This window comes from Chanos chanos, chromosome 7 (genome assembly GCF_902362185.1).
Source record: "Chanos chanos chromosome 7, fChaCha1.1, whole genome shotgun sequence".
Taxonomy (NCBI): Eukaryota; Metazoa; Chordata; class Actinopteri; order Gonorynchiformes; family Chanidae; genus Chanos; species Chanos chanos.
This window is the reverse complement of record NC_044501.1, coordinates 10,578,287-10,593,710: the sequence shown is the minus strand read 5'-3', so window position 1 is coordinate 10,593,710 and position 15,424 is coordinate 10,578,287. Positions and strand designations below refer to the sequence as shown.

The following is a 15,424-nucleotide window of genomic DNA, read 5'->3' as shown; positions in this document are numbered from 1 at the left end:
GATGGAAATTGTACAAGCGGAGAGGAGGGTTTCGACGAAGCCCAAATTTGACTGTTTGGTCAGATAACGGCCCCTCCTCACTCGCTTCCCCGTAAACACCATTCATTTGTGTGAGTAGATGCGTTTGTGTGGTTGTGTTTGTGTGTGTGTGTGCGTGCACGCAGTAAAACTGTCACAATTCAGTACATGTACTCCCTAATACGTATTGAATAGGCATGTGTCATAGTCATTTTCACATTTTCTTCTTTTTTCTTGTCCTTGTTCTACATGGCAAATACATTCTCTGGCCTCTCATTTGGTGGACTGTCAATGAGAGCTTTTCAACTGTAGTACCTCTATTACTATTATTATTTTAGTCATGTAACGCTTATTGTTCTGGAAAAATACAGCCATCATTCATACACTAATCATATGGATGCTACTCACTCCACCCCCAGGTTTCCCAAGATTCCGAAAGCCCCACCCTCCTTTTACTCACCTCAGGAAACATTTTGTTCCATTTACCAACTTCTGACATCATATTTATGTGTGTGAAAACCTCAGTTGACCTAGAGAGATGACCTTGAAAAGGTTTCACTGGAATTATGCAGGGAGGGGAGAATCCTGGAAATGTACACCCTGTAAAACCAGACCTGATGTTAGAATGTGTATCCATTATGGGTGTGAGGGCGTCAGGGAGGCCATAGTTCTGTTTCTTTCTGTTTTTGTGTTTTTACACCTTTGTGAATGGAGAGGGCATTGACGTAGACAATGAAACAGTCTGCGTGTTTGCCTTTTGGTAGTCCTCAGTTTGAATTGACCTGAATTGATCACATTGAGCTGTAAAGGTGATATTACAGTTTGTGCAATAGTGATTGTTAATGAGTGACACATGTTCAGTCTTTAACCAGCAGTGTCTGGTTCAAACTGTGTTTTATGACAGGGGTATTCAACCTGTGCCCCCCCCCCCCCACCCCCACCCCGGATGGTGCGAGCACCTGTCAAGAGGGACGCAAAATTAGGAGATTTTTAGGCCCAAACTGGCAAGTACAATGAAAAAGGAGGGGAGGGGGCCAATTCAAACCTAGACAAAGCAGGGGGACACATGTCGAAAAAGGCTGAAAACCCCTGTTTTACGATACCTCGGAAAGGCCCGTGTGCCCATCAACTATAACCCAGATCGTTAGGCCCTGAATGCCATCATCTTCACCAGTCAACCCCCCCCCCCCCCCCCCCCCCCCCCCCCCCCCCCCCCCCCCCCCGCCCCCCTGCCAACCCCACAGCAGTCCAGTTGGTTTTGGCAGCTCCTGACTTTCCGGCTGTTGGCAACCAGGATTCTGCTTGGAGCCCTCCAGGGCCAGACTGTCGTTTGCAGGTCAGCGTGCGCGCCCCACCGATTCTGCTGACGGCAACGTTCCCACCATGAGATAACAGCATTCCAGAGAGATCCACGTGTAAGCCCCTCTTTCTACCGGACAGGTATATAAAGAGGGGCGGCAGGCGGTAGGAGGGAGTACGCCACCATCGGAGGATCTCTACCCACTCTCACCTCATCTCTTCGCATTCCTCACGCCTCCAGTCGGCCCACCCCGTGTCCTCAAGGACTCCTCTAGAAACACGGAGGCTCCAAGCCAAGGTCCAGCCGAGATACAAAACCAGCCCGACACAATGGATATTGCAATCCAGCACCCCTGGTTTAGACGCGCCCTGGGTTCCCTCTACCCCACCCGTCTCTTCGACCAGTTCTTCGGGGACGGCCTCTTCGACTACGACATGTACCCTTACGCCTCCTCCACCATCAGCCCCTTCTACAGGCACTCATTCTTCCGTAATTTCCTGGACTTCTCCAATTCCGGAATTTCTGAGGTAATCTGGGTCTTTTTTTTTTTGTTTTTGGTGTGGGTTTAGCGTTTGCGTGTGAGAAAACAGCCGCGTTTGGTAACCTCTACGCGTGACTAAATGAGACGTAAAGAGAGAGGCCGACTTTACGGTTTGCGCTCGTTTAGCGGCGCTTGGGAATTTTTTTTTTTTTTATCAAATAGCCGATCGATTTGAGATATGAAACATATGTGCAAGTCTACTTTGTTGCAGGCCGAAGCGATCCGAGATTTATGTTTAGTTCTGTAGTTTATAAAATGTTTGGTTTCTGGAACTCTCTTGGCAGTCCCTGAAAATGATTTAGGATAGTTTGCATCAAATTAAATTAAAGCAAAAAAAACCCAAAAACCCATAACTACACCCATGAAACGAACATAGACATTCCTTCGGATTTAAATGGGTAAAACAGATTCTTTTAAGCAGAATGAGTTTCTGTATCCTCTGAGAGAGAGAGAGGGAGAGAGAGAGAGAGAGAGGAGCAGTAAAAAAAAGGAAAAAAAAAAAAAACCAAGACAGAGAATGAAAAATCTACCTCCATTACAGGCTGTCTGGTAGACACACAGCCATAACAGAGCACAATATTGATAGAACCGTCTGGCTTCCTGTGACGACAGCGCACAGGAAGAGCAGACGGTCACTCGGTAGATGACCTGACGCTGTCACCCTGGATTATGTCACCCTGTCACATTTGACTCAGGGCCTAGCCGCGCACGTGACGTCACGCTTTATTGACTTCTCACGAACGACGCACGATTTAACAAGACCATAAATTTCTCACTTTTACGTGCGTCTCTGATGTTTCTGACAAACACATATCACAGGCAGGTCATTTACCAAATGTTTTACGTCGCAGAGCCACGGAATAACATTAAACATGTATTTTTCACTCAACAGAGTCTTCAAAGCTCGTAGAACGTATACTGACAAATCCTTCCAAACGCCCACAGGCCCACTGGTTCACAGGCCGATTTATTTAACATGGAAGGGGAATAGAAACGCTTGAACTTTGTTTGACCTGTTAGCTCTTTATTTTTTTCTGTCTGTAGGTGAGATCTGACAGGGACAGGTTCACAATCTACCTTGATGTGAAACACTTCTCCCCCGAGGAGCTGAACGTGAAGGTGGCTGATGACTATGTGGAGATCCACGGCAAGCATGGAGAAAGACAGGTGAGCGTGCCTATTACAGGTGCATCCTAACTGGGGTCTGACAGTGGTCTGTCTCCCCTTCTGATTTACCCAAGCGTGCTATCACTCTTTTTTCTTTTCTTTTCTTTTTTGTATTCTTTTTTTTAAACATGCTCTGAAAAGGGAGAGTTAGATCGGTAAATCTCTCTGGGATGTTCATTTTTCGCACCCGGTCAAACAGCGGTGTCACGTACAAAAAGGGGTCGTTTTTTTTTTTGTTTTGTTTTGGTGTTTTTGTACACGTACTCCATTTCAGTTAGTGGTTTTTTTTCACACTGGAAATCATGCACGGTTGCGTGTGTAAAAGTGTGCATGTTTGGATGTATTTGTGTGTGTGTGTGTGTGTGTGTGTGCGCGTGTGTGTGTGACAGCTGTCAGACAGACAAACCTGAGGGATTTTTGTGATGTAACATACTCAGCAGACTGTGACTGGATTTCCTCTCAGGTCAGAGGACATACCAGCTTCTGCAGGAAATTTAAATTCCACTTGTAAATGTAACTGCCACAGGACACACAAACACACACACACACACACACACACACACCACAACCATCACGACCAGAGGAGTCACATCGTGAGTCAGTCTTAAATACAGTGTCGTCCAGCCGAGAAACATCTTAGATGACCTACGGAAGAACAACAAATTGATTTCTCTGGAAGACTCTTGAGTGGGAATGAGGTTATTACCTCATGTATGACTTCATCATTTGCGGTCGTTCATTTGAACACGTTTTCTTGTTCTTTACTGGTTTGTTTGTGTGTTTGTTCTGCCGCATTTACCCTGGGAACGTGTTCAGTCATTGAGTCAAAAGACATACAATTCATTTGTTCAGACCTTCCTGGTCAACAAGCTCCAAGCAACTGCCAAATTTGGAGCTCAGTCGTGCTGATGTAAACTTAGAGTTCGTCTGAATGGTCAACAGGCAAGAACATTTCAGTGAAATGCCTTTGATAATGGAAAGGAACATAATACAATAGAAGTCATTATGGAGCATTGTACGGAGTAATTGGGCTGAATGTTTGACGGAGCTTGGAAGAGTACAAATACGACATATGGTTTTGAAATCAAACACTGAGGCAGTCCATGCTTCAGCCGCTCACGTTGCACGTGTTCTATATAAACATCATTCGGCACGAATCCCACTTTTTTTTTTTTTATTTTATTACCTCTGCATTTCTTCCTTTCTTTCTTTCGAATTCAAATGTATTTGTATCAGTTCTCCTCTCTCTTTTCTCTTCACCTTCATTTCAGCACCTCTGTTTTTCCATCCTATCTCTTATTCTGTCCCACTCTCTCTCTCCCTCTCTCTCTCTCTCTCTCTCTCTCTCGCTCCCCCTCTCTCTCCGTCTTCCTCTCTCTGTCTTATCATGGGTTTATTTAGATTTTTGAGTGGCCATAAGGGAAAGGAATGGCAGACCCTCGGATTGTTTTTGCTGGATTGACGTCATCCCTGCGTCACTGCCAGCTTTCCCAGTGGGATTCCCAACAGCCAGTGAGGGCTTGTGGGTAATCTTTTAAGGACTGGAGCGGCAGTCTGCGTTACAAACTGTCTCTGTCCTAAACCAGCCTTTCTCTCTGGCCCACTAAATAGCAGCTTACTCATACTTAGCGTGTGGTGATTTATTGGTGTGCAGGATATGGTGGCCGATTTGAGCCTCCTCTAAGGTTAACGGTCTTAATCGCGACCCTGCGCTCAGTCAACGGTCATACCTAATATACGTTCGGGCACTGTTTTTTTTTTTTTTTAAACAGTGTTTTTTTGTTTACCTTAGAGTGTTTGTAGCACTTGGATAGGACTGGTGGAAAAACTGAGTAATCTTTGGCAGGTAGACGGTGTTTGGATGGGTAGAAAAAGGGAAACAGTTCCGTCAAAACAATTCCTACAGTTCTTCCATGGGTAGAACTTTTCATGATTATTTTGTTTTGTTTTGTTTTTTTTTTCTTCTCGGTGTACTCACATGCCATAGTTCCTACTCACCCTTTTGTGCTTTTGAGATAATACAAACTGACTGCATCCAATCAGGATTGATCACATTATCACTGTAAATCTTTTCTTGAACATATTCTTGGAGTAAATATTCGGACTGACTGACGAGTCAGTTAAATCTATTTAGGTCAAACTACTTCACCTAATGTCACCTCTGGTCAACACAGCATTGTTAGAATGGGTTTTCTGTCTTTTTTGAAGATGCGTTTGTGTTTGTATGTGTGAGTGAGAGAGAGTTAGATTTGAGATAACTATATCTCTATTCAGCTGAGAAATGAGTTTTGAACCAACCATTTGAACTCCGTCATACATATATCTGTTATCGGTTCCCATGGCAGACGCTTCATCTGTCCTGTTATCCGTTTCATCCCGCTTTTGCAATGCGTGTTCTTTTCTGCTCTCCTCAATTGCCCTTATAATAACACACCTAACAAAATCTCTTTCCTTCTACAATCGTTCTCTCTCTCTCTCTCTCTCTCATCCTTCTTTTCTTGCCCTTTTATCCTCCTTGTCCCAGGATGACCATGGCTACATCTCCCGTGAGTTCCATCGCCGCTACCGTCTGCCCGCCAACCTGGACCAGTCGGGCATCACCTGCACGCTGTCGGTGGACGGCCTGCTCACCCTCTGCTGCCCCAGGACCGGCAACACCGAGACCAACCGCGGAGACCGCAACATCCCCATCACCCGCGAGGAAAAGACCGGCTCCGCCCCTTCCTCTTAGATGCCCAACAGCCGCCTGGTTTAAGGGGGAGCGGTGTGGGGAGGGGGTTCCTGGAGCTTCACGTGGGGGTGGGGGGGATCAAGGTTTAACATCGGGGAGCTTATTCACTGCAAGCAGCCCTGGGATGGTGGTTAGGGGGGGGGACGAAGGGGGAAGAAAAGGGTGACAAAGGGGGATAATTTTGGATCCTCCCGCCAGCACCTCCTAAATTTCTAGGCTGCCATATGCTCCCTTCCTGCCCCCCCCCCCCCCCCATCAAAAAAAAAAAGGTATCAGTGTATATCTAGTGCCTAATGCTCTCTTTCACTAGCATCTACTATCTATTCATACACATATATTAATATCATTGTTATGATTTTCAGTATAGTTTCCTCATGGGGGTGGACCATTAAAAGATGGGGCCTGTGGGGTTCTGAGTTCGGAGACTAAAACGAGCTCATAGCATAAGCCTTTAAAACTCCTGGTTACATTCTTATCGATCTCCCCCCGTGTCGCAACCAAACATTTGTCCAAAGGGACCTTAACCACCTTGTAAAGGGAACAAAAAGCATCCCCTCCTTTAGCGACTGACACTACATTCAGAATAATTTTTTATTGTTATGGGCGGGGGGGGGGAGGAAAGGGCTTTTTTTTTTGCTTTACCATCCTGTTTTGAGAGGGAGAAAAGGAATAAAGGAGTAGCAGAGGTGGGCTTCGGGCTTAAAAACGAGGGAGGTTAATCCGAACTGGGGTTTCTTTTTTCATCTGGGAGACATTCCATCTGTAAGGCCATCGTCCACCCTCCTGTCACCACCCCCCCCCCCCCCAACCCCACACCCCCAACCCCCATTCCTTTGTCGACTCTTTCCGCACCCTTTTTGCTCGTGTCCTCTGATCTGAATCTTTTTTCCTGTTGTGTAGTTTTAGCCCTGTTCTGCTGATACTGGGCACATCCCCTAAAACGTTTACTAAAAAAGAAGAAGTGAAAAACAATAAAGTTGTAACATTAACCAAGATCTATGCGTCATGTCCTACTTGTGTGTTCACATGCTCGTTTGCCACGGTGAGTTAGATTCTGAGCTCGGCGTGTTTTAAAATAAGTTCCAGATCTAACTCTCTTCAGAGGAACCTCTGTTTGCTTATAGGGGCCCCTGAGCAATGACATCATCATCATCATCATCAGCTCAGCAGAGATCTGCCAAACTCTGTTGGGTCTCCTGGTCTGAGCTCCGTGTCTGCTCACTATAGCATGACTGTGAAAGAACTTCACAGAATGGTGTCCTCTTCACTCATAATGAAATGTATGGAAAAAGAGAGCTCATGTTTGTTTGAGGATGGCAGTACCTTTGGTATGGGAAGACAAAGCCTAAAATATTCTTCATTTTGCATTGTTACGGTATGTATGTGTGACTATTGGGAAACAAAATGCCAATGACTTCTGTCCTGTTTAGTAAGAGAGTGTTACAGAGCAGCCCCATCTGAAACTGAAACATGTTACCATATGTAAAATGAGAGAAACAGAGAGAGAGAGAGAAAGATAGATAGAGACAGGCAGAGGGAGACAGAGAGAGAGAGATAGGCAGAGAAAGAGAGAGGGAGAGGCAGAGAGAGAGAGAGAGAGAGAGAGAGAGAGGGAGAGGCAGAGAGATAGAGAACAGGCACGAGTGCCCAGCAGGGTGAGGAGTACGTAGCGCATGACGCAGAGCGACGGGGTTGTGGAATGCATAACCCCGTTAATATTGCACTAGAGAGTACTGGCATCTAGCAAAGCTTAGCCAAGCCTCTGTCCTCTTTAACACACTGATTTAATGCCCTGACAGACAAAGGCGCTTTTGTATTCCAAATCAATAGGCCTCCCATTTACCACATAGGCCCATCATTACAAAAGCAAAGAGTACTATTGACCCTTTCAACTTTCACCTCTACATGAGGACACATTATGTAAACATCCGTTTCTATGGACAAATTTGTATTTCGATTTACAAAATCTTTGCAAGGGTCATATACCAAATGGGAAATATTTCTATGAGATACATCAATAAAACAAAACCAACAAACTTTTATAAACTCATTTATTACGGAAAATTTTTTTCTTGAGAGTTAAGGAGAAAACAAATGAATCAAACTGTTCTGTCAACATTTTTACTTGTTGTTCTTTTATGAAGTGGTGGCAACCACTAAAATCAACTTTAAAAATATGTTTGAAAGCTTTAAAGGAGTCATTTCAACCCCCCTAAATTACAGTTAAACATTGTAACAGTAAGAAAATGTGCAAGTCAAAAATGTGCTCCGTAGTGACCTGCTTCAATATGAACACAAAATCCGAGAATTACGCCTCTCGGGACAGGAAACACACTTAAGTAAATACAATGCAAAATACACACGCCTAAACTCTCCCACACACACGTAATACACACATTCAAATATCAGTGTGTGGCTCGAGTATTAAAACAAGTTTTTGGGGTTTTTTTCACAGTTTTTCATTCAATTTTGAGCTGGACCCGAGCATAATAGGGAATCGGGTGCGGCTCTGCACTCACAAATCTTTACTGAGTGCATCATGAGTCAGTATATCATGTATGTAGAAACTTCTCCTCTGCCAAAAGTCAGCAGTTGATGTACTGCTTCACAGAGAAGAGACTACGAAAGCAAGAGGTCATAAAAAACAGCTACGTAATTACAGAAGACAGGGCCTCGTGCAGATTTTTTGATTTGTTTTGTTTCAAAGGTATGTCAGTCCAAGTACCACACACACACACACAAACACACGCTTTTAAGTTATTGCTATATTGTCTGTCCTCTGGAAGGCTATGAAAGGCATCGGTTTTGTGTCTGTCAGACCTTGTAGTCTGATCTTCCCACCAGATCTATTATGTATACTCTATTACTGTCCTTATATATACTGTTGCTACAATAATGATAGAGTGTTCAAAGATAAATCTCTTTCAAGACACCTGGTTCTCCAATAAGTTTGAGGAGTACTGTACCTAGCCTAAACTTCCATTAAGGACAAGGGGGTTGACATCTCTGTGTCTGGACCAGGGTCTGAGGCTGAAATGCTTGACTGATCTGCAGTTGAGACTCCAGGAGCTGGGCAGCCGACGCCACCAGAGAGGAAGAACTCGATGATGAGTGTGACAACGAGGAAGAGAAAGAGGAGTCTTGAGTAGGTAGCCAGAGAGGACCCTGGTGCCAGTTCTGTGGGATCTGAACGGGGACTGAAGAGTGAAGGACGTCCCCCCGCTGTGGGACGGGTGCTGGACATGTTGGAGTGACCTGATGCTGGAAGGCGACGGGGTGATGCTGCTGTTGTGTGGTGGGCACTTGTAAAAGCTGCCGCTGTGACTGACGTTGCTGGTGCTGGAGCTGGAGAACTCTACAACCCCAAAAAAAACCAAAACAATCGAGGTTCAGTTAAGACGCACTCACCTTTGTTAGCGCGTTCATACGCGCATCAGCTAATGTGCTGAGGTCGATCAACTTGTTAAATCTGCATTTGGCCAGTCCAAATACCTGGCTTGGACCAGCGGTCCTTGAATTTAAGACCACTGATTTAGTGGGGGTTTTTTTGTCAAGAAAGAACACAGCCACATTTACCTCCGGTGTTCTGGCACATTCTCTGATTGGTCCATTCTCTGTTCCCATGACCGAGTATTCATTGGAGGGCCAGAGAAAACAGGCAGGCCTAGCGGTCCATGGATATCCTGCGGACCGTGTGTTGGGAACCACGTATGGCGGACCGGACTCTTGACTTTATTTAATCCCAGCTGGCCTTTGGCACGCACGCTCTTCCTCAGCTGTTGGCGGAACGCTTTGAGACCTAAAAGGAGGGAAAAAAAAAAAAAACAAGGAGTAGGTAAAAGGGGAACGAATAAATTCCTAAACCGTCATTAAATTCTTCATAACGGAGAATCCAAATTCATTCCCAAAGCCGAATGTTTCTTCTGCAATACTTTCAAATAACTATCTTACCCTCCTTGCACCCCATAACAGAATAGAAATAACTAGAAAACGGATTAAACGTCACGCGTGGTTACACCTAATGGCTCATCTTCGGCATAGCTAAAAGAGGTGTACCTGTTTAACAGCCGAGACTTGTGAACACACAAGTCTAGTGACTTAAGTTATGGACAAAAAGGGTGTTTTCTCACCTTGTGTGAGGGAGGTGTCTGACGCTCTCCGTCCCTCCTGAAAACTTGGCGCAGGAAGAGTGTTTTGGACCATGAGGGTTGAGGAGTGTGTGAAAGTGCTCCGTATGGGAGTCTGGAGGTGAGGAGGGAAACCCTGGGTTTTGGGGTCACAGAGGTCAGAAACAGCCCTTGGGCTGGCGTCCGCAGTAGGAAGACAAGTGTCAGCAGAGGAAGAGTGAGAACACTTGAGGCAACCGTCAAAGGTCATGCTCTCAGCAAGGTCTACCACTATACCTGAAGGCAGAAGATATCACAGTCAGTGTGCAGTATCAGCCTGGACACCAGCCAGTGAAAGGTTGTTTTTCTATCTGTTCTAGTAGGACGCTACTTTCACATCTAATATTTATATGTAAGACAATGGAGACATCTCTTATACTTACGTGGTGGGCTGGGTTGACTTTCTGAGGTGGACACCTCAGCTAAGGTGTGTCTGCGGACTGAGTTTCTTGAATCGGAAAGGGAATGGAAAGGAGTCAGCCCCGCCTCGTCCGGGTCTTCAGGCCGCATCTCCTCACTTATGCTGGTCTCTAATAGGCTGTTTGGGGAAGCAGATCGTCTGTACTGGAGCTTGTTCAGACCCCCTTCCACCGATAGCTCCGTCTCTGGTGGGATGGAGCCGGGGCACTGTGCCCAACCCCCTCCCTGGCAGCCCTGCTGTTGGCTTTGATGCTCCATCACCCTCTCCAGCAGAAGACAGTATATGGCAGAAAAGTGGTTGTAACTGTTACTCTGAAGGGACTGAGAACAGAGGAGAAGTTTGATTAGCAAACTGACTCAAAATGAACACCTTGCAAATAACAAGAAAAAAAAAACTTTCAAAACAAACCACAAATAAACTCACAGGTGCAAAATTTGTTGTGTCTTTGACTATTTGACTATGACTATTAACTAATTCTGCATGACTTTCATAAGAAACCATATAAAGGATGCCTCAGGGAGAAACAGCTTTTCTTTTTTTCTTTTTACTAAACCCTTCCCCCCGCCAAAAAAAACCCCAAACAAACAAAAAAAAAAACAGGGATCTGAGAATCTAAAGAGCAGTCTTCCCAATCTAATTCTTTAAGGAAATCCATTTTTTCCCCCCCTCACCTCTATGGTCCTCTGTCGGTCAATACCCAGGGTCTGCATGATGTTTAGGATAGGTTCACTGTAGATCCCCAGACTCAGATGGTGGTCTGTAATGGAGGGATGAGACACCACCTGGGAGGCAGCTGTTGGGTCTGCCTGCATCCAGCGGTGCTGCTTGATCTGGGCCACGGTGATACGCTTGGCCGGATCCACAGCCAGCATTCTCCGAATCAAGTTCTCACAGTCTACGACGAGGGAGAAGGAGAGGTGAGACAAGGTCAGAGAAAAGGAGATTTTCAGCAAAGCTGCCTAAACTCAACCCTAGAGAACAGGTTTGTGTGTGTGTGTGTGTGTGTGTGTGTGTGTGTGTGTGTGTGCAGACTTTAGGAGGACTCTTCAGTCGGGCACCACTCAAGACCTTAACCATCAGGTGACACAAGTCTAAAGTGAATCCATTCAAACACCGTGCACGCGTTGGTCTTGTAACAGTGACCTTCCCCCATGTCTATTCCATTCTGGCGTTCTATTTTATTCAGATTCAGCGATCAGTAATCCCATATGTCTGTTAATCGGTTTTGACACACACCTTGTGACATAAAGAACGGGACTCGAAAACGCCCCTCGGTCACTCTCTGTCTCAGAGCAGGCAGGGTGGCACCATCGAACGGCAGAGATCCACACACAAGCACGTACAAGACCACGCCAAGGCTCTGCAAGTGAGAGAGCCGCGCCCATCTGAGTCAAAACTTTGGGGATTAACATTCCTTACGCAAAATAGTCATACATTAGATATTTGTGCTCTAAATCAAAAGTTACTGAAGATCGCATTACCCAGATGTCTAACTGGGGTCCTTCATACATTTTCCCTTCAAAGACCTCTGGAGCTGCATACGGTGGGCTCCCACACCACGTAGACAAAGACTCCCCAGGTACATAGAAGTTTCCAAAACCAAAATCTAAAGTGCAAAAGGAAATGAAAGATAAAAAATAACAAACGATATTTATTTAAGCTGATGCAGTTGCGTGGGATAGCACTGAACAACTCATGTTTTATTGTTTAGAAGCCCTACTCTCTCTCTCTCTCTTACTTTCTGTCTTCCTCACCTGCCAGTTTAATGTTCATGTTACTGTCCAGCAGCAAGTTTTCAGCCTTGAGGTCACGATGCACAATGTGGTGCTTGTGACAATACTCCACAGCTGTAAGAATTTGCCAGAACTTTCTTCTGGCTTCTCCCTCACTCAGTCGGCCATTGGATGTGAGATAATCTGTCGACAGGATGAGGGGGGGAAAAAAGTAGAGGATAAAGTTTAGGACGCTTGCAGAAAATACAGAACATTAACTTCAAACGTCTTTATGACTTACAAAAATATTTTCACATGCATGGAGATCAAATAAGACATTAACATGATATAGAAACTACGTATAAAACTTGCATTTACAAACAGACACAATCATCAAAGGCACCTTACCAAACATCTCTCCATTTTTTGCATACTCAGTCACTATGTACAGCATGTCTTTAGTTTCCATAACCTGAAATCACAGATGAGGAAGATTTTAGCTGACTGGTGATATGGACAGTTGAAGTGTAGAACAAATTTGACTACGTTCTATAAAACAGCAGACATTTTATCTGAGACATCTGAATTTTTTTCCAGACTGTGGTTCGTTGCTCTAGGTCAAAGAGAAGTTCTTTTTCCTGTTTCTTTTATATGGTATGGTTCATTCGACAAAATCGAAATTGCCAACACATGTGTACACAGGAACTGTTATTGGGAAAATTGTTCTGTGGCAGCCTATGACTACTGAGGTCATGGTTTTCCTCTCTGAAATACTTTCGGGATTTGGATTGTGTTGGAGGACGTGACCCCGCAGGCATGGGAAACTCACAAGTGATCTTAACAGATTAAGCAATCAAATGAACAAAAACGTAACCTGCAAAGAGCTACATGTTAGAGAATGTGAGGAAAACAAAGCTATAATACGGAGAGAGTCAAAATGAAGTTATTGAGAACATTCGCGTACATTTCATGAAACGGTAAATCGCTAATTTCTAATTTCTTTTGGTTAGTTAGGATACGTCGTGCTTGAAGAACTTATTTTTAAGTTAGGTTTGCTGGATTTCTACAAGACCCACAGGAGACGTCAAACTCACCTGATAGAGTTTAATAATGTGAGGATGGTTTAAAAGCTTCATGATCTGCACCTCCCGATTGATTTTTTCTAAATCCGATGCATCCAGTCGCGTTTTATCAATAATTTTTATGGCGACCTGCGCAAAAAAATCGCAAAATATCAGTATCACCGATCAAATCAAAAGACCAACTCACTAACAGCAAGCTACTTTGCAAATGTATTGAATGACAAGCTTATTGTGGTTCATGTAAATATAATGGTACTGTCTATGATTTCAGACTTCAAAAGGTAAAACGTACCTGTGTTTTAGTGACCTTGTGTCGAGCTAGTTTCACGACCGCGAAGTTGCCTTTCCCTAGCGTATGCATGATTTCATAGAAGCCGACCTGAAGAGGTCTGCCGTGCTGGCCGGGGTGAGACCGCGGCCCGTTCTCCGATAATATCACCATGGCAGGGGCGTCGCTATGGCTATAATATTAACACAATTGTAAGACCATAAATACATAATACATATATGTATTAGGCTCTCATTATAAAACTATGCTTTTCGACACCAGTCTGTGTGGACAGTTCAGTGCATAGATAGATAGATAGATAGATAGATAGATAGATAGATAGATAGATCTAGACTGTCTTTACGTTATCTCTGCAGCATGCAAAAAGCTCTTACGTATATGTAAAAAACAATCACTAAAAGAGACAAACATGTTTTAAACAGGCTGCTTAAAAAAACAAATAAAGACATTTTTGTTTGTTGAAAGCAATCATATGAACTAATTTAATTATTCAATTCTATTGTTGGTCTATTTTTGTCCATATAACGTCGTAAAAATATATCATTTAATTTTCAGCAAATTTTAGCTATCAGCACAGCTGTTCTTGCCTTGAATATTGCCTAAAATTGCGCAGGAAAATGTTGAAGTCAACGTACCTTATTAAACCAAAGAAACATTTGTGACAGCCCTTCTTTACTCAGCAATAATCACTGACCAGGAGGTCTGTTTGGTTCAAATGAAATTACTGACACTGTCTGTCACTCAAGACTCCTCTGTGATTTTCCAGTAGGTCCTGGAAGGTTGGCTGATTATTATAAATTCCTCTCCATGTGGAGGTTACAACTGCAGTGATTACAGAGTTCCATTGTCCTCTTTGCGGTACTACGGATTCAATCAATGTCCACTCAGTGTACAGTCCACAAACATATACTGAACGCTCTAACTCGGGTAGGGAGCTCTAACTCCGCTCTCATGCCGCCGTACCGTAACAAATTGATACTCACTTCATTAACGTCACTCTGGCGTCAGTGATTCGAGCGGGATGAGCGGGACCGGTCGCTCGAGCACATTTACATGTTGCCAAGCAACTTCTGCTCCACGTGCGGTGACGCGAACCTCTTAACAATAGTTGCTAACATGCCACACCTGTCTTTGTCATCCTTAAACTGTTTGCCAACCTTCCCCTTTTGCTAAAAGCAGAGAGACAGCTGTCTTCTGCCAGTGAAGCTCGCTGCTTCAGTACCAAAGGCACATGCGCATTAAAACAAATACCCCCTCGCCCAATGCTACTTTTAATGGAATTCAATCTTGGTAAAAATTTCCAGAGCCTTCTCTTTTATGGACATGTGCACTCATCTTTTATTTTTACGCATCGCGAAATATTAATTGTGAGGACGAGGACGGCAGCGGCACGTGCAGGGTCTTGATCACTCAGTTCCCATTAACACGACCGCACAGATGCACGGACGCAGATATAAACATTACCTCACTCACACTTTAGAGGCTTATCTGGTCTGCGTTACGCTAAATCACCGCTCTAAGACTTGCGTCACACACCAGTCAGCAATATGTGTGTCTCACACACTCCTAACTCCCTTGAAAAGCATCATCATTCAAAGACGCATGACCTCGACTTCTATCCTTCAGGGGAAAAAACAAAAAACAAAAGAAAACCCCAAATCAAAACACATCAGAGGCAGCTATATAGGTATAGGGGCTCGGTAACAGTTAAAGGCTGTTTTGCTTAAGTTTGGCTGTGCTCTCTTCGGGTTATGAATCAGAACTAGTACATATTTTTCTGACCTCACATGCCATTACGTTTTGAATGATGAACACTGACTGGAGTTTGTGTCACGGCGCGATTTTGCGTACAGCTGACTCCTAAGGCTTTCTGGCAGCACAGAGCTGAACAAGCTTAGCTGGAATTATGAGCTAACTGCACACACGCATACACCTGCCGCGGCGACCTGACCATGTGTCACACGGCGTTGGGGGTCATTCCCTTTCTTACGCTGTTT

General features: G+C 44.4%; 2 protein-coding genes across 2 annotated transcripts; one reads left to right on the top strand and one right to left on the bottom strand.

Annotated features, from left to right (window-relative positions):
- Positions 1-1,513: 1,513 nt before the first annotated feature.
- On the top strand, positions 1,514-5,757 carry cryaa (crystallin, alpha A). The gene is made up of 3 exons (XM_030780618.1): positions 1,514-1,845; positions 2,904-3,026; positions 5,551-5,757. The coding sequence occupies exons 1-3, from the start codon at positions 1,648-1,650 to the stop codon at positions 5,755-5,757; spliced, it is 528 nt and encodes a 175-aa protein (XP_030636478.1). The 5' UTR covers positions 1,514-1,647.
- Positions 5,758-8,739: 2,982 nt separating this feature from the next.
- On the bottom strand, positions 8,740-13,580 carry LOC115815980 (serine/threonine-protein kinase SIK2-like). Its single transcript, XM_030778951.1, has 11 exons — positions 13,431-13,580; positions 13,151-13,267; positions 12,465-12,528; positions 12,099-12,260; positions 11,826-11,950; positions 11,581-11,704; positions 11,016-11,239; positions 10,307-10,664; positions 9,888-10,160; positions 9,334-9,556; positions 8,740-9,112 (listed from the first exon to the last, which is right to left on the bottom strand). The coding sequence occupies exons 1-11, from the start codon at positions 13,578-13,580 to the stop codon at positions 8,740-8,742; spliced, it is 2,193 nt and encodes a 730-aa protein (XP_030634811.1).
- Between the last annotated feature and the right edge of the window lie 1,844 nt (positions 13,581-15,424).